Genomic DNA, 23,053 nt, shown 5'->3' with positions numbered 1-23,053 from the left:
ATCCATTCACACTTATCTCCTTTGTTTTATTGTAGAATGTCTTGAAGGAAGTTAGAATCACTGTCCTCATTTAATCCTAATGTTTATGTAGATACTTTGACAGAGTTCAGAAGGCTGCCTTCAAGATAACTAATGAGGCTTTTCATCATGTGCCCCCATCCCCAACAGCCCATCCAGTAGGTTCTGAGTATATTTGCCCTGGATTCTGTAATGAATTAGTGGAAAAAGTAGGAATCCAAGGTTAGCCTGTTTGGCTCCAAAGGACAAGCTTCCATCCACCACATCCTGCTGCCCTTTGAGCAGGTCAGCGGGCTGGCTGTTCCCTCGGAGGCCTCTTGGTGAATTTACTGCATCTAGAATGGGTTGTTTATCCTGTAGATTTTGGACTATAATTCAACAGCATTCCAAAAACAGATTTATCTTTCTGAGTTAGACTACTCTTAGCTCAAGAGACTGGTAATATAAAATAAGAATGACAATTTATTAATTTAAAATGTGAAATATAACTGTCAGGAGGACCAGAATGTTCACTTCAGCAGGCATGACTAGTGCACTGTTTCCCTATAGACAGACTTCTGTGGGAAAGTAAGTTATTATCAGCAGGTTGCTTGGTGATCATGGAATTGGAGCAGGGGAAATTATAATAACTTGATTGTTGAATGGCCTCAGGTCATTAAAGGGAATCTCCATTTTAATCATTTGTTTAAAATGTTGAGTCACCTGCACTCAGGTGTACCCATTTCTATAAGTAGAGACCTTGTAAAATCATATTATGGACAGGATGCTCTCTGCTGCATATAGCTGCTTAAGTAGCATTTCTAACTTCGATGTCTTGTCATCACCCTCAGTCTCTAGGTGTCTGAAACTATCTCCTTATTTTCCTTGAACAAACTAGAGTCTTCCTTTGACTTTGTCATATTTTCCATTAGAAGAATTATTTTTTGTAACCAAGATTCAAAACCTGAACTGGAAATGTAAAAAAAAAAAATCTTATGGAAGCATAACTTTCAATCTTTTCAAAAAAATCACTCATTGCCTTTAAAAATGAATTAATATACATAAAAGCCTTTCACTATTAGCTGTTAGCTACTCCTTTCTCTCTTCGTCTTTTTCCATACCTCTTTTTTTTAAAAAAAATATTTATTTATTAGAGAGAGCGCATGAGCAGGGGGAAAGGTAGATGGAGAGGGAGAGGCAGACTCCCCCGCTGAGCATTGAGCCCGATGCGGGACTCAATCCCAGGACCCTGGGATCATGACCTGAGCTGAAGGAAAACGCTTAACTGACTGAGCCCCCCCAGGCACCACTATACCTCTTTTTCTTATTACATCCTGCCCCCGCCCCCTCTGGCCGGCCATGACTTTCACACAAGGAAACCACCATTTTAATCCCTTATATAAGAAGAAACCAAGAATTTTTAAATAAGACCTACCAGCAGCTTTCGTTTTTCTATTTCCTCTCCTTTGGGGTGATATCAAAAACAAGGAATGTGTTCATATAGATACATTTTGCTTCAGCATTTGGAAATGGTTGAATTTCAGAATCAGAAGTTCCTACTTCTAGAGCTAGATTTCACATTAGCAAAACTTTTCTCCCACCTGATTTGTCTACTCTATTTCCTTAGACCTTAACTGAAAGTTCAACAAAAGATGACTTTTCTTTACTCCGACATCTTTTAGAATTAGAGTGTCAGCTGGGGTATTTTGGTGAGTTGATAAATGTCCAAGAATGAAAGCACTAAATTTCACTTCCTAAAAGTTAAACTAGAATCTGCTACATTAGTGTGAATCCTCTGTTAAGTATGCCTGGACTTGCTGCTGTTACAAGGAAAATACTAGATTGGAGGAAACACAGGCCTGAAGGTCACTTCTTAATTTTTTGTTATAACTTCATGTCTCAGGGAGTGAAAACACTTGAATAGGATCATTAATAAGAAAAAACTTTCATATGTCTTGTAGAAATATTAATTTATACAATTGTGATCATATTATCACTCTGGATTAATTATAAAGTGGAAAAGATTTTCTACAAGAGTCAAAACAGCTAAAATTCACAAAATGAATTTATTCAGTATCTTTAAAATAAAAAAAGGCTTTGAACACATTTTGGAAGATGGTATTAGGGAAATTAAAAACATGAAATAGCTATATGACTTAGAGATCATTTTAGGAAGGATATGGTATTGCTTTATGTTTGTTTGCCTAGGAGCTGTTAAAATGAGAAGTGCTTGCAGAAGTATCTAAAATAAGCGGGAAGGGGTGATATGGATATATATGTTTTGGTTACATTTATATAATCATCTTTTTTTTTAAGATTTTATTTATCTATTTGACAGAGAGACACAGCAAGAGCAGGAACACAAGCAGGGGGAGTAGGAGAGGGAGAAGCAGGGTTCCCGCTGAGCAGGGAGCCCAATGTGGGACTCGATCCCAGGACCCTGGGACCATGACCTGAGCCGAAGGCAGACGCTTAACGACTGAGCCACCCAGGCGCCCTGTATTCATCTTTTGAACTGGTTATTTGTTAGTACTAATCCATCAAAGCAAATGTCTCAAACCATTAAGAAGAAAGAATAAGTTGGCCAGTGGCCAGTACCCTTATTAAGTTCCTGAGAGATTGAATTTCTTTCCTCTGCCTACATTCTAATTGCTACCTGTCAGGGTGTAGAGTCCTTTTTGCCCTCTTGCTTAAAGAATCATTCTTCCTTTCACCTGCTCCTGGGACTCTGAGCCCATGAAAACACAACATGTTGACTTAGTCTCAGGAGAGAACTTTAAGGCCCTAACGAGTTGGGTTAGAACTTGTGGATGAGCCTTAACTGTCTGGCCAGATGGGGCCACCAGAACCAGATGTCATTGTCACTGAATCCATTCATCCTTCTCCCTGCTCCCATTTTGTATCTGTTGTGACTGTTTTTTTTTTTTTTAGAACAAAGATAGTCCTTGGATGAAAACACACTTTTATCCATATTATTTCTTTTTAATTTATTTTATTATTTTATTATTTTTAAAGACTTTATTTGAGAGGGAGAGAGAGCGTGCACATGGAGAGTGAGCACAAGTGGGGGGAGGGGCAGAGGGAGAAGCAGGCTCCCCGCTGAGCAGGGAGCCCCGTGCAGGGCTTGATTCCAGGACCCTGGGATCATGACCTGAGCTGAAGGCAGACACTACCGACTGAGCCACCCAGGCGCCCCTAATTTCTTGCAGGAAGGCCTTACCTCAAAAAAAATCTTTCAGTGCATCTTGTTTTAATTTAATTTAATTTAATTTATTATTTTTTTATTAAATAGCTACTTTTTTTATTAAATAGCCTCCTTTTGTTCTCTTCCAGGCTTTGCAAATTTCTCTCTTCTTTCTGTTGCTCTTCAGTTTGCCTGCCACACTCTTCCTATTGCTAAGCAAATATTCATCCTTGAGGTTTTTCCTAGGCTGGAGATGGGGGAGTATAAAAGAGGATGGGGATGGGCCAGAAGGAGGGAGTAGATGAGAAAGTCATGGTGGCCCCCAGCTTGGGAAGATCTAAGACATTCTGACATGTGGGGTTGGATCCTGGGAAGGGATAGTTGCTAAAAGGGAAGTGGCTTTACACTTATTGTGGTGAGCATTTAGTAATGTATAGAATGTCAAATCCATATGTGGTACACCTGAAGCTAATATAACACTGTATGTTAATTACACTTCAATACAGGGGCGCTTGGGTGACTCATTCGGTTGAGTGTCTGACTCTTGATTTTGGCTCAGGTCATGATCTCAGGGTCATGGGATCATGTTGGGCTCTGCACTCACTCTCTTTCTCTCAAATAAATAAATCTTTAATTATACTTCAATACAAAAAATTTTTAAAAAGGGAAGTTCCTTTTAATGTCTGAAAGCCCTTGGTCCTTTCCTAAATGAAATTAAAGACCTCATTCATTCTTTCATTTAGCAAATATTTATTGAGGATTACTATATGCCAGTCATGCATTAGATACTAGAGATATAGCTGTGGACCAGACAGATGAGATCCCTGCCCTACTGGAGTTTGTAGACATTTAATGAGGACACAGCCAATATAACGTAATAGGCAAATATGTTCTGGAGTGATAGGGGCTCTCATGGGAAGTTCTGGATTATATGAGAGCACATACAGGTGCCCCTAGCTCTGATTTGGGGGACCGGAGAGGCCTTGTAGAGGAAGCGATATATGAATTGATATTGGAAATATAAGTAGGAGTTAGGTTAAGGGGTTGGATGAGTTAGGTGGTTATAGGCAGAGGGAAGAGCATGTGTTGGGCTCCCAGATGGAAAGAAGCTGAGCTTAGTATTTCTGGAGTATAGACACAATGGGGTACAAGGAGGAGTGGGGGCAGTGAGGAGAGTGATGGGAAATCAGGCTAGAAAAATGAACAGGGACCAGGTTGTGGAGGGTCCAAGGAGTCATGTTAGAATTTGATCTTTTTTTTCTAAGGCCAGTGGGAAGTGATTGGAGGGTTTTCATCAGGGGTGTGACCGGATGCCATTTACCTTTTGTAAAGGTGACTCTGCTTCAGGGTGGACCCTAGTGTATAGGTGGCTAAGGCAGGAGCAGAGAAACCTGTTATGAGCAATGCAGGGAAAAGCAATCACTCATCAGCAGGTATTCCCAGAGGCAAGCAGATGCCTGGGGCTGTGGTGGTGGTGGGGGGACTCATCTTGGGCAGCACAGTTGGTAGAAGGTATTGGGGGGAGAAACAGAATAGTTAGTAATAATTAAAATAAATAATTAAAAAATAAAATAATATTTAAGGACTTATTCCTGCTTCTAGCAGCACCTGGCAGCATTTCCCCCACTTGCTTGTGAAGATTCATCATTTTTAGTATCCTGTCCCTAGACAAGCAGTGGGTGTCACCAGGTGTCAGTGGTCCTGTTTGTCAGGCACATTCGGGAATAGCTGTGCCCTCAGCAGGTTGCTGCTTTTCTTGGGGGTGGCAGAAGGAACTCATGGATCTGGGGCCACTACAGGGAGAAATAGTGATGGTTTCAGGCTTTTTAGATTGAGAGATTTGTAGCGGAGCAGTGGCTGTTGATGAATTTCCTCTACATCCTCTTTTCTTGGAACTACTAAACCATAAGCATTGACTGTTCCTCTCCTCTGGTCTCTGTATGACGGACTAACTTTTTCTTTATGTGCATCCTGCCACAGCACTTCTCTGAGCAGGAAGCGAATAAGTCATTTCTCTTTCAAACTGAAAGAACTTGTATTCAGTACCTTTGCCTACCCTGTCATGTGTTTGCAAAGGTTCCGGAGTTCATTCCTACAGTCGTTCAGGTTCTAAATGTTTGAAATCATTTGTTTGCTCCTTTCTTTTTTTTTTTTTTTAAGATTTTATTTATTTATTTGACAGAGACATAGCGAGAGCAGGAACACAAGTAGGGGGAGTGGGAGAGGGAGAAGCAGGCTTCCCACGGAGCAGGGAGCCCGATGTGGGGCTCGATCCCAGGACCCTGAGCCGAAGGCAGATGCTTAACGACTGAGCCACCCAGGCGCCCTGTTTGCTCCTTTCTTTATTCTCAATCTTCTAATAGAGTTTACCATAATTAGATCATAGGTAGGGAAAAATGGAAAGGCAATAATGACATTACTCTGGCTTTTCAGGTAGCTACTTGGAGAAGACTATACACAGAATGAACTGAGGAAGATTTTTGCAGTGTGAGCCTGGCCAGCCAATAATTTCCTCTCACATGTAGCTCCTGTAATTTAGCAGTGGTTCCCAGTGCTAGCTCTGGAAAGGAATTATCTAATGACACTTGATAAAAAGCAGATGCTGTAGCTTCATCCCTGATATATTCTGATTCACAGGGTTTGGAATACATTAGAAAATTGGGCTCAATTTTAACGCCAAATTGAATGGCACACTTGGGCTTATCTTATGTTGTTTCACATAGCATATAATACAAATAGATTACTTTTGTGTAGAATTATTCTTTTTTTTAAATTGTGTTATGTTAATCACCATACCTTACATCATTAGTTTGTGATGTAATGTTCCATGATTCATGGTTTGCGTATAACACCCAGTGCTCCATGCAGGATGTGCCCTCTTTAATACCCATCACCAGGATAACCCATCCCTCCACCTCCCTCCCCTCTAGAACCCTCAGTTTGTTTCTCAGAGTCCATAGTCTCTCATGGTTCGTCTCTCCCTCCGACTCCCCCCCTTCATTTTTCCCTTCCTGATATCTTCTTCTTCTTTTTTTTTCTTTTTAACATATAATGTGTTATTTGTTTCAGAGGTATAGGTCTGTGATTCAACAGTCTTACACAGTTCACAGCGCTCACCATAGCACATACCCTCCCCAGTGTCTATCATCCAGCCACCCCATCTCTCCCACCCCCCACCACTCCAGCAACACTCAGTTTGTTTCCTGAGATTAAGAATTCCTCATATCAGTGAGATCATATGATAATGTCTTTCTCTGATTGACTTATTTCGCTCAGCATAATACCCTCCAGTTCCATCCACGTCGTTGGTAATGGCAAGATCTCATTCCTTTTGATGGTTGCGTAATATTCCATTGTATATATACCACATCTTCTTTATCCATTCATCTGTCGATGGACATCTTGGCTCTTTCCACAGTTTGGCTATTGTGGACATTGCTGCTATAAACATCGGGGTGCACGTACCCCTTCGGATTCCTACATTTGTATCTTTGGGGTAAATACCCAGTAGTGCAATTGCTGGGTCTTAGGGTAGCTCTATTTTCAACTTCTTGAGGAACCTCCATACTGTTTTCCAGAGTGGTTGCACCGGCTTGCATTCCCACCAATAGTGTAGGAGGGTTCCCCTTTCTCCGCATCCCTGCCAACATCTGTCGTTTCTTGACTTGTTAATTTTAGCCATTCTGACTGGTGTGAGGTGGTATCTCATTGAGGTTTTGATTTGGATTTCCCTGATGCCGAGCGATGTTGAGCACTTTTTCATGTGTCTGTTGGCCATTTGGATGTCTTCTTTGGAAAAACGTCTGTTCATGTCTTCTGCCCATTTCTTGATTGGATTATTTGTTCTTTGGGTGTTGAGTTTCATAGGTTCTTTATAGATTTTGGATACTAGCCCTTTATCTGATATGTCATTTGCAAATATTTTCTCCCATTCTGTCGGTTGTCTTTTGTTTTTTTTTTTTTTTTGACTGTTTCTTTTGCTGTGCAAAACCTTTTTATCTTGATGAAATCCCAATAGTTCATTTTTGCCCTGGCTTCCCTTGCCTTTGGTGATGTTTCTAGGAAGAAGTTGCTGTGGCTGAGATCGAAGAGGTTACTTCCTGTGCTCTCCTTTAGGATTTTGATGGACTCCTGTCTCACATTTAGGTCTTTCAACCATTTGGAGACTATTTTTGTGTGTGGTGTGAGGAAATGGTCCAGTTTCATTCTTCTGCATGTGGCTGTCCAATTTTCCCAACACCATTTGTTGAAGAGACTGTCTTTTTTCCATTGGACATTCTTTCCTGCTTTGTCAAAGATGAGTTGACCATAGAGTTGAGGGTCCATTTCTGCACTCTCTATTCTGTTCCATTAATCTATGTGTCTGTTTTTGTGCCAGTACCATACTGTCTCGTTGATTGCAGCTTTGTAATAGAGCTTGAAGTCTGGAATTGTGATGCCACCAGCTTTGATTTGCTTTTTCAACATTCCTCTGGCTATTTGGGGTCTTTTCTGTTTCCATACGAATTTTAGGATTATTTGTTCCATTTCCTTGAAAAAAGTGGATGGTATTTTGATGGGGATTTCATTGAATGTGTAGATTGCTTTAGGTAGCATTGACATCTTCACAATATCTGTTCTTCCAATCCATGAGCATGGGACGTTTTTCCATTTCTTTGTGTCTTCCTCAATTTCTTTCATGCGTATTTTATAGTTTCTGAGTACAGATCCTTTGCCTCTTTGGTTAGATTTATTCCTAGGTATCTTACGGTTTTGGGTACAATTGTAAATGAGATTGAATCCTTAATTTCTCTTTCTTCTGTCTTGTTGTTGGTGTATAGGAATGCCACTGATTTCTGTGCATTGATTTTATATCCTGCTACTTTACTGAATTCCTGTCTGAGTTCTAGCAGTTTTGGGGTGGAGTCTTTTGGGTTTTCCACATAAAGTATCATATCTGCAAAGAGTGAGAGTTTGACTTCTTTCCCGATTTGGTTGCCTTTGATTCCTTTTTGTTGTCTGATTGCTGTGGCTAGGACTTCTAATACTATGTTGAATAGCAGTGGTGATAGTGGACATCCCTGCCGCGTTCCTGACCTTAGGGGGAAAGCTCTCAGTTTTTCCCCATTGAGAATGATATTCGATGTGAGTTTTTCATAGATAGCTTTTATGATATCGAGGTATGTACCCTCTATCCTTATACTCTGAAGAGTTTTGATCAAGAAAGGATGCTGTACTTTGTCAAATGCTTTTTCTGCATCTATTGAGAGGATCATGGTTCTTGTTCTTTCTTTTCTCAATGTACTGTATCACAATGATTGATTTGCAGATGTTTAACCAACCTTGCAGCCCAGGGATAAATTCCACTTGGTCGTGGTGAATAATCCTTTTAATGTACTGTTGGATACTGTTGGCTATTATTTTGGTGAGAATTTTTACATCCATATTCATCAAGGATATTGGTCAGTAAATCTCCTTTTTGATGGGGTCTTTGTCTGGTTTGGGGATCAAGGTAATGGTGGCCTCATAAAACGAGTTTGGAAGTTTTCCTTCCATTTCTATTTTTTGAAACAGTTTCAGAAGAATAGGTATTAATTCTTCTTTGTTTGGTAGAATTCCCCTGGGAAGCCATCTGGCCCTGGGCTCTTGCTTGTTGGGAGATTTTTGATGACTGCTTCAATTTCCTTAGTGGTTATAGATCTGTGCAGGTTTTCTATTTCTTCCTGGTTCAGTTTTTGGTAGTTGATACATCTCTAGGAATGCATCCATTTCTTCCAGGTTATCTAATTTGCTGGCATATACTTGCTCATAATACGTTCTTATAATTGTTTGTATTTCTTGGGTGTTGGTTGTGATCTCTCCTCTTTCATTCATGATTTTGTTGATTTGGGTCATTTCTCTTTTCTTTTTGATAAGTCTGGCCAGGGTTTATCAATCTTGTTAATTCTTTCCAAGAACCAGCTCCTTGTTTCATTGATCTGTTCTTTTGGTTTCTATTTCCTTGATTTCTGCTCTGATCTTTATTATTTCTCTTCTCCTGCTGGGTTTAGGCTTTATTTTTATTTTTTAAAAATATTTATTTATTTATTTGACAGAGAGAGACACAGCGAGAGAGGGAACACAAGCAGGGGGTGTGGGAGAGGGAGAAGCAGGCCTTCCGCCGAGCGGGGAGCCCAATGTCGGGCTTGATCCCAGGACCCTGGGATCATGACCCGAGCCAAAGGCAGACGCTTAACGACTGAGCCACCCAGGCGCCCCTAGGCTTTATTTGTTGTTCTTTCTCCAGCTCCTTTAGATGTAGTGTTAGGTTGTATATCTGAGACCTTTCTTGTTTATTGAGAAAGGCTTGTATTGTTATATACTTTCCTATTAGAACTGCCTTGCTGCATCCCAAAGATTTTGAACAGTTGTGTTTTCATTTTCATTTTTTTCATGAATTTTTTAAATTCTTCTTTAATTTCCTGGTTGACCCATTCATTCTTTAATAGGATGCTCTTTAGCCTCCATGTATTTGAGTTCTTTCCAACTTTCCTCTTGTTGACTGAGTTCCAGTTTCAAAGCACTGTGGGCTGAGAATATGCAAGGAATGATCCCAATCTCTTGGTACCAGTTGAGACCTGATTTGTGACCTAGGATGTGATCTATTCTGGAGAATGTTCCATGGGCACTAGAGAAGAATGTGTATTCTGTTGCTTTGGGATGGAATGTTCTGAATACGTCTGTGAAGTCCATTTGGTCCAGTGTGTCATTTGAAGTCTTTATTTCTGTGGTGCCTTAGCTCAATCGCTAAGCATCTGCCTTCAGCTCAGGTCGTGATCTCAGGGTCCTGGGATCGAGTCCCACATCAGGTTCCCTGCTCTGCGGGAAGTCTGCTGCCTCCTCTCCCACTCCCCCTGCTTGTGTTCCTGATCTCGCTATCTCTCTCTCTCTGTCAAATAAATAAATAAATCTTTAAAAAATAGTATTTCCTTGTTGATCTTTTGCTTAGATGGTCTGTCCATTTCAGTGAGGGGGGTGTTAAAGTCCCCCACTATTGTTGTATTGTTGTCGATGTGTTTCTTTGCTTTTATTAATTACCTTATATAATTGGCTGCTCCCATGTTAGGGGCATAGATATTTACAATTGTTAGATCTTCTTGTTGGATAGACCCTTTAAGTAGGATATAGTGTCCTTCCTCATCTCTTATTATAGTCTTTGTTTTAAAATCTAATTTGTCTGATATAAGCATTGCCACCCCAGCTTTCTTTTGGTGTCCATTAGCATGGTAAATGGTTTTCCACCCCCTCACTTTCATTCTGGGGGTGTCTTTGGGTCTAAAATGAGTTTCTTGCAGACAGCATATCGATGGGTTTTGTTTTTTAATCCAATCTGATAGCCTCTGTCTTTTGATTGGGGCATTTAGCCCATTTACATTCAGGGTAACTATTGAAAGATATGAATTTAGTGCCATTGTATTGCCTGTAAGGTGACTGTGACTGTATATTGTCTGTGTTCCTTTCTGGTCTATGTTACTTTTAGGCTTTCTCTTTGCTTAGAGGACCCCTTTCGATATTTCTTGGAGGGCTGGTTTTGTGTTTGCAAATTCCTTTAGTTTTTGTTTGTCCTGGAAGCTTTTTATGTCCTTCTATTTTCGGTGAATACCTCGCTGGATATAGTATTCTTGGCTGCATATTTTTCTCATTTATTGCTCTGAATATATCATGCCAGTCCTTTCTGGCCTGCCAGGTCTGTGTGGATAGGTTTGTTGCCAGTCTAATGTTTCTACCATTGTAGGTTACATATCTCTTCTCCCGAGCTGCTTTCAGGATTTTCTCTTTGTCTCTGAGACTCCTAAGTTTTACTATTAGATGTCAGGGTGTTTACCTATTATTGATTTTGAGAGGGGTTCTCTGTGCCTCCTGGATTTTGATGCCTGTTTCCTTCCCCAAATTAGGGAAGTTCTCTGCTATTATTTGCTCCAATATACCTTGCCCCTCTCTCTCTTTCTTCTTCTTCTGGGATCCCCATTATTCTAATCTTGTTTTGTCTTATCGTATCGCTTATCTCTCGAATTCTGCCCTCATGATCCAGTAGTTATCTCTTTTTCTCAGCTTCTTTATTTTCCATCATTTGGTCTTCTATATCACTAATTCTCTCTTCTGCCTCATTTATCCTAGCAGTTAGAGCCTCCATTTTTGATTGCACCTCATTAATAGCCTTTTTGATTCTGACTTGGTTAGATTTTAGTTCTTTTATTTTTTCCAGAAAGGGTTTCTCTAATATCTTCCATGCTTTTTTCAAGCCCAGCTAGTATCTTTAAAATCATTATTCTGAACTCTAGTTCCAACGACTTACTAATGTATGTATTGATTAGTTCCCTGGCAGTCAGTACTGCCTCTTGTCCTTTTTTTGAGGTGATATTTTACAGCTTGTCATTTTGTCTGGAGGAGAATAGATGAATGAGAGATCAAAATGGTAACAGGGTAACAACGACCCCAGAAAAATATACACTAAACAAATCAGAAGAGACCTGAAATGGGGAAAAGAAAGGGAAAGAAAGAAAAAAAAAAGAAAAAGATAAAACAAAAACAAAAACAAAAAAACAGAATATGATCAAATATGATCAGGCTGGTTCATAAATCAGTGCCACACACTAGATTTTGGGTGTATTTTGGTCCGTTAAAAGAGAGTGCTCCCAAAATTTTAAAGAAAGAAAAACTTATATATGTATAAAAATAAGGGTTAATATGATGAAGGGATGGAATATGACTGTAAAGATGAAAATTATTAAAGATTTTATAAAAGGAATTGATAAGTTGGTTGAAAAAAGAAAGAAGAGGATTTAAAAAAAGGGAGAGAATGTGATCAGGCAGGAGACTAGAACAAAGTCATACACTAGAGTTTTAGGGTATATTTTGATCTGTTAGAAGAAACTATATCCCAAAATTTTAAAGAGAGAACAATACACACACACACACACACACACACACACACACACACACACCAAAAATCAGGGTAACTACTATGAAGGGGTAGAATATGACTCTAAAAATGAAAAATGAAAATGTTTTTTAAAAAAGGGATTGATAAGATGGCTGAAAGAGGGAAAAAGAAAAAGTAAAAAAAAAAAGTTAAAAAAAAGACTGGGCGCCTGGGTGGCTCAGTTGGTTAAGCGACTGCCTTTGGCTCAGGTTATGATCCTGGAGTCCTAGGATCGAGTCCCGCATTGGGCTCCCTGCTCAGCAGGGAGTCTATTTCTCCCTCTGACCCTCCCCCCTCTCATGTGCTCTCTCTCTCTCATTCTCTCTCTGAAGTAAATAAATAAAATCTTAAAAAAATAAAAAAAATTAACCTTGAAAGACTAAAGAATCATGGCAAAAAGGCCACGAATTCTATGTGTAGTATTCCCCTAGTGTTGGAGTTCTGCCATTCTCATTGATCGGTAAACTTGGTCTTGGCTGGCGGTTCTTGCTGATCTTCTCTGGGAGGGGCCTGTTGCCGTGGTTCTGAAATGTCTTTGCTGGAGGCGGAATTGCCCTGCCCTTTGTGGGTGGGGCTAAGTAGTCTGCTCAGCTTTGCTCTCGGGAGCTTTTGTTCCCTGCAAGCTTTCCCTACAGCTTTGGAGGATGAGGGTAAAAATGGCGGCCTCCCAGTCTCTACCCCGGTGGAGCCGAGAACTCGGGGCCCCCACTCCTCAGTGCGCCCCCAGAGAAATGCAGTCAATCACTCTGTCTCCCCTGTCTCTGGTTGCACTTCGTGCTCACCGAGCCTGTGACTGAGCATTTCTATCTCTGGCACCCGACCCCGTGTGGAGTCTCCAAACCCAGCAGATCCCTGCGGTGCGCTCCTGTGCTGCTCCTCCTGGGGGAGGAAGGGCAGTCTCCCCAGCTCTGCCGCTTGTTGGGTCCCTGCTGGAGGAGCAATGGCTCGACTGGGCCGCAGATCACAGTTTATGGCAACCCCGAGCTGAGAGCCCGCGCCTCGGCTCCGTCTCTGCAGCCGGCTTCCCCGCTCTGATACCTAGGAGCTCTGCTGCACTCAGGCACCCCCGGTGTTTCTGTGACCCCGAGGGTCCTGAGACCACACTGTCCTGCGAGGGTTCCACCTCCCGCTTAGCCACTGGAGAAACATCCTTCAGCTGAGCAGGCTTCTAAAAGTTCCAATTTTTGTGCTCCGCGGCTCTATCACTTGCCAGAAGCCCCCGATGGAGGCCCCTCCCCCGCCGTCTATCCTCCCGAATATCGCCTCGGATTCACTTCTCCGCATGTCCTACCTTCCAGAAAGTGGTCGCTTTTTTGTTCAGACAGTTGCTGCTATTCTTTTCTTTGATCTCCTTGGGCACTGAGAAAGATAAACAGGATAATCCAAAAGACTCCTATGCAGTCACAGGAACCTGGAGCCTTCATCACGAAAACCCCACCATCACACGCCTCGATCTCTGGCCAAGCAACCACTGCTTGTGTAGAATTATTCTTATCTAGTTAGATTTAAACCTAATAAATGGAATCTGTTATTCATTATTGTGCCAATGATTCCCAGTCATCTAGATTTGACTAGAAAGAAAGTTAAAAGGTGGAAATTTATGGTTAGTGAGCATTTTAAAAATGCTGATGTGTACTTTTCTTGTTTTCTACGTAGGCCAACTGTTGAAACCTGGTGAAACATAATCAGGTACAATAATGTTCTGCAGTAAAAAGAAATCGCTTGGTAAGTACTGAGCTCTTCAGATGACATAAAGTGAAGCTGACTTAATTTTTATTTTACTTTTTAAAATTTCACTTCATTTTATTTGTGGAGGTGTAATTTATATACAAAAACCACATTAGTCTTAAGTGTTCAGTTTGATGAGTTTGGACAGTTGTATACATCTGTCTAATTACCATCCCAAAACAAGATACAAAAATTTCTACCACCCCAGAAAGTTTCCTTGTGCCCTTTAAAAAATTATTTTTGATTGAAGTGTAGTTGAAATACAATATTATATTTCAGCTGTATAACATAGTGATTTGATATTTATATACATTATGAAACGCTCATCACAAGTATAATTACCATATGTCATCATGCAGAGTTATTATATTATTACTTGTATTTTCTACGCAATACTTTATATTCTTGTGACATCTTTTATAACTGGAAGTTTGTACTTTTTAATCCTCTTCACCTATTTTGCCCATCTCCTCACCCTCCACTTCCATCTGGCAACCACCCGTTTGTTCTCTGTATTTATGAGTCTGTTTCTATTTTGCTTTGTTTATTCATTTGTTTTTTATGTTCCACATATAAGTAAAATCATATGGTATTTGTCTTTCTCTGACTTATTTCACTAAACTTATTACCCTCTAGGTCCACTCATGTTGTCACAAATGACAAGATTTCATTCTTTCTAATGGCTGAATAGTATTCCTGTGTGTGTGTGTTTGTGTAGAATATCTTTATCCATTCATATACTGGGGGACACTTAGGTTGCTTCCACCTTGGCTATTATGAATAATAGTGCAAGAAACATAGGCATGCATCTTTCTTTTTGAATTAGGGTTTTTGTTTTCTGGGGATAAATAACCAGAGGTGGAATTGCTGGATTGTGTGATATTTTTATTTTTAATCTTTTGGGAAACCTCTATACTGTTTTTCATAGTGGTTGTACCAATTTACTTTCCCACAAACAGTGCATGAGAGTTCCCTTTTCTCCATATCTTCACCAACACTTCTTATTTCTTTTCTTTTTGATTCTTTTCTGACAGTTGTGAGGTGATATCTCATTGTGGTTTTGATTTGCATTTCCCTGATGCTTAGTGATATTGAGCATCTTGTCATGTGTCTTTTGGCCATCTGTATATCTTCTTTGGAACAATGTCTCCAGATCCTTTGCCCATTTTTAATCTGATTTTTAAAATCTTGAGTTGTATGAATTCTTTACATTAACCCCTTACCAGATAAATCATTTACAAATATCTTCTCCCATTCAGTAGGTTGTCTTTTTTTTTTTTTTAAGGTTTTAAAATTTATTTTAGAGTGAGCAGTGGGGAGGGGGAGAGGGAGAAGGAGAGAGAAACTTTAGGAGAATCTACACTGAGTGTGGAGCCAATTCAGGGCTTGATCTCATGACCCTGAAATCATGACCTGAGCCAAAACCAAGAGTCAGATGCTTAATTGACTGCGCCACCCAGACAACCCTGTCTTTTCATTTTGTTGATGGTTTTCTTCACTGGGCAGAAGCCTTTTAGTTTGATGTATTCCCAGTTGTTCATTGTCATTTGCAAATAGTGACAATTTTACTTCTTTACCAATTTGGGTGGCTTTAATTTCTTGTCCTTATTTGCTGCGGCTAGGACTTCCAGTACTATGTTAAATAAAAGTGGCAAGAGTGGACATCCTTGTCTTGCTCCTGATCTTAGAGGAAACTTTCAGCTTTTTACCACTGAGGATGATGTTAGCTGCGGGTTTGTTATACATAGCCTTTATTATGTTGAGATATGTGCCCTCTATACCTGCTTTGCTGAAGTTTGTATCATGAATGAATGTTAAATTTTGTTGAATGCTTTTTCTGCATTTGTTGATACAATCATATGATTTTTATCCTTCATTTTGTTAATGTGGTGTTTTGCACTGGTTGATTCGTGGATATTGAATCGTCTTTGCATCCCTGGAAGAATCTTCTAAGAACAAGGATAGTTTCCTATATTACCACAATATTGTCACTACACGCTAGAAATAAAACATTGATAAATAACATAGATTCCATTTTTCAGTTTCTCCATCTGTCCATAAAACATCTTATCTCTCAGAGCTGGGTTTTTTTTTTTTTTTGGTACAGTTATAATAGATGTTTACATATTGTGTTTGGCTTTTAATCCCTTTATTTTCTTTTAAATTTAGAACAGTTTTTCATTATATAGAATTTTGGAAAAGTCCAGTCCAACTGCTAAATAGATTTGGCACAAAAATCAAATAAAAATATTTGATTTTTAATGGACAATGAATTAATTGACAATGTTTTTATGAGGAATGCAACTTTCTGATCTTCCTTACACAGAATTTTATTTTACAGACCCACTAGTCATTGCTGTGTAATGAGGCTAAACGTTTTGGCCACATATCTGGATCTATATCTGCTTTGGCACAGATTCTCAGAGAAAACTGATACCATCATTAGCATCATCATGATTGGGAATGATTCGTCTTTGGGTCACCTCAGTTCCTACAGATTTCATCATAGACTGGAGAGCTATTATAACCTATTCATGTGCTATGCAGTCAGTCCACAAACATTTTGAGCCCCTATGATATGCTAGGAAAGTGCCAACCTTTCTTGACTTCAAGTAGATTTTTACAGTTCAATAAAATGCATGTGTCCTCACACAGTTGTTAAGTTTACAGTAGCAACGATAACTTAAAAATAGTTTGCTAAACATTACTACAAGTGGTATATTTGCCAGAGGACCACAGACTGGAGACCTTCCAGTCAGCCTGGGGTTGTCGGGAAAAATCATGAAGAAATGATATTTTACCTCAATGAGATATTGAATATCTGCAACAAAAGTGTACTTACATTTATATAAACTTCCACAACATCATCAGGAAGCTTGGGCCATAGATGATATATATATGAAAATATAACAAGCCGAACGTGGTGTTGTGGGGAAATAATTTTCTTTCATATATGCTTTATTATTTATTGTCACCATATTCATATGTCTCACATTCCTCAAGATGTAAAAAATTCCAGCTAATTGACTCAGATATTTCAAACATTATTAGTCTATTTTCTGTTTGTTTTTTAAAAATTTTAATTCCAGTATAGTTAACATACAGTGTTATTTTAGTTTCAGGTGTACAATATAGTGACTCAACAATTCTATACATTACTCAATGTTCATAAGTGTACTCTTAATTTCCTTCATCTGTTTCTCCCATCCCCCATCCCTGCCCTCTGGTAACCATCAGTTTGTTCTCTATAGTTAAGAGTCTGTTTTTGGTTTGTCTCCTTTTTTCTTTGTTCATTTAATTTTGTTTCTTAAATTCCACATATGAGTGAAATCATCATGTATTTGTCTTTTTCTGATTTATTTTACTTAGCGTTATACTTTCTGGCTCTGTGTCAGTGCAAATGGCAGGATTTCACTCTTTATTATGGCTGAATAATATTCTATGTCTGTGTGTGTGTGTGTGTGTGTGTGTATCATACACACACACTATATATATATATATATATATATATATATATATATATATATATATATATATACACACCACTTCTTTAGTCATCTACCAAAGGACACTGTGCTGCTTCCACAGTTTAGCAATGTAATAATGCTGCATTAAATGGGTGCATGTACCCCTTCAAATTAGTGTTTTTGTGTTCTTCAGTTAAATACCCAGTAGTGGAATTAGTGGATCATATGATAATTCTATTTTTTAATTTTTTGAAGAACCTCCATATTGTTTTCTTCAGTGGCTGCACCAGTTTGCATTCCGACCAACCCTACACAAAGGTTCCTTTTTCTCTACATCCTCACCAACAATAGTTGTTTCTTGTGTTTTTGCTTTTAGCCATTATGACGGGTGTAAGGTGACAGTTCATTGTGGTTTTGATTTGAATTTCCCTGATGATGAGTGATGATTATCTTTTCATGTGTCTGTTGACCCTCTGTATGTCTTCCCTTGGAGAACTGTCTGTTCATGTCTTCTGCCCATTTTAAAATTGGATTATTTGTTTTTTTGGCATTGAGTTGTAGAAGTTCTTTATATATTTTGGATACTAACCCTTTATTGGGTATTTCATTTGCAAATATCTTCTTCCATTCAGTAGGCTGTCTTTTTAGTTTTGTTGATTGTTTTGTTTGTAGAAGCCTTTTATTTTGATGTAGTCCCAGTAGTTTATTTTTGCTTTCATTTCCCTTGCCTCAGGAGACATAGCTAGAAAAATATTACTACAGCTAATATCTAAGAAATTACTCCCTGTGCTCTCTTCTAGGATTTTTATGGTTTCAGGTCTTACAATTAGGTCTTTGGTCCATTTTGAGGTTATTTTTGTGTATGGTGTGAGAAAATGGTCCAATTTCATTCTTTTGCCTGTAGCTGTCCAGTTTTCCCAACACCACTTGTTGAAGAGACTGTCTTTTTCCCATTGCATATTCTTTCCTACTTTGTCAAAGACTAATTGACCATATAATTGTGGGTTTATTTCCGGGTTTTCTATTCTGTTCCATTGATCTATGTGTCTATTTTTTGTGCCAGTACCAAACTGTTTTGATTTTTATAGCTTTGTGGTATATCTTGAAATCTGGGGTTGTGATACCTCCAGTTTTGTCCTTCTTTTTCAAGATTGCTTTGGCTACTCAGGGTCTTTTTTTTTTTTATAATTTTTTTTTATTATGTTAGTCACCGTACAGTACATCATTAGTTTTTGATGTAGTGTTCCATGATTCATTGTTTGCATATAACACCTAGTGCTTCATGCAATACTCAGGGTCTTTCAATACAAATTTTAAGATTATTCTAGTTCTGTGGAAAATGTTCTTGGCATTTTGATAGGGATTGCATTAAATTTGTAGGACATTTTAACAATATTTGTTCTTCCAATACATGAACATAGAATATCTTTTCATTTGTTTGTGTTGTCTACAATTTTTGTCATGAACATTTTATAGTTTTCAGAGTACAGGTCTTTCACCTTCTTGGTTAAGTTTATTCCTAGGTATTTTATTATTTTTGGTGCATTTATAAACAGGAGTGTTAATTTCTCTTTCTGCTACTTTATTATTAGTGGAATGAAATGTAATGGATTTCTGTATATTGATTTTGTATCCTGTGACTTTACTGAATTCATTCATCAGTTTTAATAGCTTTTTTTTTTAAAAAAGATTTTATTTATTTGAGAGAGAGAGAGTGCGAGTGAGCATGAGAATGGGTGAAGGGGGGCAGAGGGAGAAGCAGACTCCCTGCTGAGCAGGGAGCCAGATGTGGGGCTCAATCCCAGGACCCTGGGATCATGACATGAGCCAAAGGCAGCCGCTTAACTGACTGAGTGTGGAGCCCGAATCAGAGCTCAATCCCACAACCCCAAGACCATGACCCAAGTTGAAATCAAGAGTTGGATGCTCAACCTACTAAGCCACCCAAGTGCTCCGTCTCTAGTAGTTTTTTGGTGGAGTGTTTAGGGTTTTCTACATATACTATCGTGTCATCTGCAAATAGTGAAAGTTTCAGTTCTTCCTTACCAATTGGGATGACTTTTATTTCTTTATGTTGTTTGACTGCTGTGGCTAAGACTTGCAGTATTATGTTGATTAAAAGTGGTAAGAATGGACATCCTTGTCTTGTTCCTGATCTTAGGGCAAAAGCTCTCAGTTTTTCACCATTAAGGATGGATGTTAGCTGTAGCTTTTTCATAGATGGACTTTATTATGTTGACGTATGTTTCCTCTAAATCTACTTGAAAGTTTTTATCATGAGTGGATGTTGTACTTTGTCAAATGCTTTTTCTGCATCTATTGAAATGATCATATGGTTTTTATTTCCTTTATTGATGAGATGTATTGTGTTGATTGATTTGCAAATATTGAATCACCCTTGCATCCTGGGAATAAGTCCCACTTGATCATGGTGAATGATTTTTTTAATGTATTGTTAGATTTGGTTTGCTATATTTTGTTGAGGATTTTTGCGTCTGTGTTCATCAGAGATATTGGCCTGTAGTTCTCTCTCTCTCTCTCTCTCTCTCTTTTTTGTAGTGTCTTTATCTGGTTTTGGTATCAGAGTAATGCTGTCCTCATAGAATGAATTTGGAAGCTTTCTTTCCTCTTCAATTTTATGGGATAGTGTGAGAATAATAGGTACTAACTTTAAATGTTTGGTAGGAGCACCTTGGTGACTTAGTTGAGCGTCCGACTCTTGATTTCAGCTTGGGTCATGGTGTCAGGGTTGTGGGATCAAGCTCCACACTCAGCAGGAGTCTGTTTCTCTCCCTCTCTCTCTGCCCCTTCCTATGCTTGTGCATTCTCTCTCAAATAAATAAATAAATCTTAAAAAAAAGAAATGTTTGGTAGAATTCATCTGTGAAGCCATCTGGTCCTGGACTTTTGTTTGTTGGGATTTTTTTTGATAATAGATTCAATTTCCTTGTTGGTAATTGTTCTGTTCAACTTTTCTATTTCTTCCTGCTTCAGTTTTGGGAGAGTACACATTTCTAGGAGTGTATCCATTTCTTCTAAGTTGTGCAATATGTTGGACTGTAATTATTTGTAATATTCACTTATAATCCTTTGTATTTCTGTGGTGTTGGTTGTTATTTCTCCTCTTTCATTTCTGATTTTGTTTGAGCCTTTCCATCCAGTATATTTTTAATTTTAGTTATTGAGTTCTTCATCTCTGATTGGTTCTTTTTAAAGTTCTTTTTCTTTTTGTTGAGGGTCTCATAGAAGTCCTCCATTCTTTTCTCTGTTCCAGGGAATATCTTTATCACCATTACCTTAAATTCTCTATCCAGCATATTACTTATTTCCATTTTGTTTAGGTCTCTTGCTGTGATTTTGCTCTGTTTCATTTGAGGCATATTCCCCTGTCTGCTCATTTTATGTAACTCTCTGTGTCTGTTTCTATGTGTTAGGAAGGTTAGCAAGATCTTCTGCTCTTGAAAGTAGTGGCATTTTGAAGAAGTCCTTTAGTGCTCTCCAGTGCAATGTCCCTTCCTCACCTGGTGTTTCAGAGATATTTCCTATGTGTATTGTGTGCACCATGCTGTTGTGGCTGAGCCACATTTGCCTTCAGTCCAGTCATCTGCAATGGCCCTCTTTGCTTGTTGTGGGTAGGGTTTGGTTTCTGTATTGTTAGTGAGCCAGTCTGGGGCTGCGTTGGGCTTAGGTTGACTAGGCATTTGCCAGAAATGGAATAGTACCAAACTGCAGGGCACTTTCCCTGTGTTGTCCCCTTAAAAAGTTTGTGGGTTGGGCCTGTAGTCAGACCACATGTCTGTCCCCAGCCCACTCCTGGGCCATAGTTGAAAGGGTGCATGTGGTTCTCTTCCCCTCTCCCTGAGGGCAGGAATTACTCTGGAGTGGTGCCAGCCCCTAATGGGGCTGCTTGCACACTGCCAGGTTTGTGACACCACTTTGGGTGGGTTCTGGCCAACGGCGCATTGGAGGGGATGGATCCACAGAAGCACTGGGGGTGGGGCACTGGTATTAGCAAAGTTTGTGCCTGGGTGTGGTTTGAGAGGGAAGCCGGTGGTGAGGCCTTGCTGGCGGGACATGCCCCTGGAGAATGCAGTGGCAGGGCATAGCTGTTAGCAAGCTAGATAGCAAGTGTTGGTGCTGTGCTGGTTCCTGTAGGGATCCCTGTGTCTAGTCTGAGGGGAGAGGGAGGGAAATGGTGTCCACCAGCTCCTCTGTTTCTTGAGAAGTCTCCCAAGGACCACTGCTTCTCCATTACATTCTCTGAAATTAGTAAACAAGTCACCCTCCTGTAAACTCCAGGTGTTTTTCCAACTGCTTCTTCTATACTGTATGTCCTTGGGGATATTTATCGTGCTGTTTCTTTTATTTTATTTTATTCTTAGGGTAGGGACTCAGTTCCCTATTGCCCTCCCTCCAGGCTTTCCCAGAGTGGAACAGGTGGATTTTTAAAGTTCCAGGTGTTAAGCCCTGCTGATTGTAAGAACTTGAGAAATTATGCCCCTCTGGTTTTCAAAGCCAAATGTTATGGGAATTCTCTGGGCCCAGAGTGCCTGTTGTGAGGGTCTGTTTCTTTCCAATCCCTGCACCCATGTTGTCCCTCCCCTTCCATAACAGTCCCATAGGTCTTTTGAGGTTCTGACCACATCCCTGCCCTTCCTATCCTCTTTGATGTGTCCTCTTCTCTACGTTTAGCTGTGGAGAGTCTGTTCTGCCAGACTTTTGGTGATTTCTGGGTTATTTACACTTAGGTGGGTGTTATCTGGTTTGTATCCCTGGGGACGAGGTGAGCTTATGGTTCTCCTCCTGCACCATCTTCTCCAAAGTTCTCTGTTCTTGGTAGTTCACCCTTTCTATGTAGCTCATATGGGAGGCCCAAGACAAATTATTTTAAGGCGTATGAAGACCATTATTCTTGTGTAAAATTCTTAATTGAGATTTCATGTAGTTTGGTAACATGGGAAGGAAAAGAAGTAGATATTAGAGGTTTTCTTTAAACTGGCTGAAGCTGTTCTTGGTTCCAAAATGTGGAGGTTGTGGAGCCAGTGTGCATCACTCCACAGGGAAGCCCTAGGTATGTTTATGGGGTGTGCAGTATGTCACATTATGTCTATCATTGGCATTCTGTTGGCCCCTTCCTCCAAAAAATATTAAAAAGTATGTTTTACAGTTGTTTGGGTATAAAGACAAATGTAATCCAGGTTGGGTTTATGATTATGAATCCATTATTATGTTCATTTTTTCTTCTAATTTTAAAATAAATATTTAAACATTTTTGTGTCCTTCAAAGTATTATGGGCCCTAGGCAATGCAGCTGTTGTGCTTACAAAGGAGGTAGTTTTTTGGTTGGAATTTATATTCCTGCTTCTCAGGCACTGTGAGCTTATACTACTTATCAGATAGTGGGTTGGTCCTGCAGTAGAGGATTGGTGAGAAAAAAGATATGTAAGATGGAACCTACCTTTATAGACACCATATCAATGCATATAAAAGTACATGTATATGTATTAATATACGTGTTTAAAGAGTGTTATTTCTGCTTGCGTTTATTCCTTATGGAACAACAACAAATCCAGAAGTTCTTTAAGTACTTTTGCAGTTATACTTGTGAAGGTATTAGTTTTTGTTTGAACTTGGTTTCTAATATAATAATTTGTTTGAAAAAAAATGGATACAATTTTTTCAAAATCCTCCATTTTCTTAGTTTAACCAAAAATGAGACCCTTAGAACGAAGTGAT

The 23,053-nt window shown here is 39.3% G+C and overlaps 1 protein-coding gene across 5 annotated transcripts in view; it reads left to right on the top strand.

The window, feature by feature from the left end:
• ATP8B4 (ATPase phospholipid transporting 8B4 (putative)) overlaps nt 1–23,053 on the top strand; it is a 301,636-nt gene that overhangs the window by 26,741 nt on the left and 251,842 nt on the right. For all 5 annotated transcript variants that reach the window (XM_028100015.2, XM_028100016.2, XM_028100011.2 and 2 more), the window contains exon 2: nt 13,779–13,847. In XM_028100015.2, coding sequence (XP_027955816.1) covers nt 13,820–13,847 — 28 coding nt within the window. In that variant the 5' untranslated portion in view covers nt 13,779–13,819. The remainder of the gene's footprint in view (nt 1–13,778; nt 13,848–23,053) is intronic.

Source organism: Eumetopias jubatus, unplaced genomic scaffold (assembly GCF_037043125.1).
Source record: "Eumetopias jubatus isolate StellerSeaLion01/CBP00866 unplaced genomic scaffold, mEumJub1_p1.0 scaffold_7, whole genome shotgun sequence".
Lineage (NCBI taxonomy): Eukaryota > Metazoa > Chordata > Mammalia > Carnivora > Otariidae > Eumetopias > Eumetopias jubatus.
This window is presented reverse-complemented; position numbering and strand designations above follow the sequence as displayed.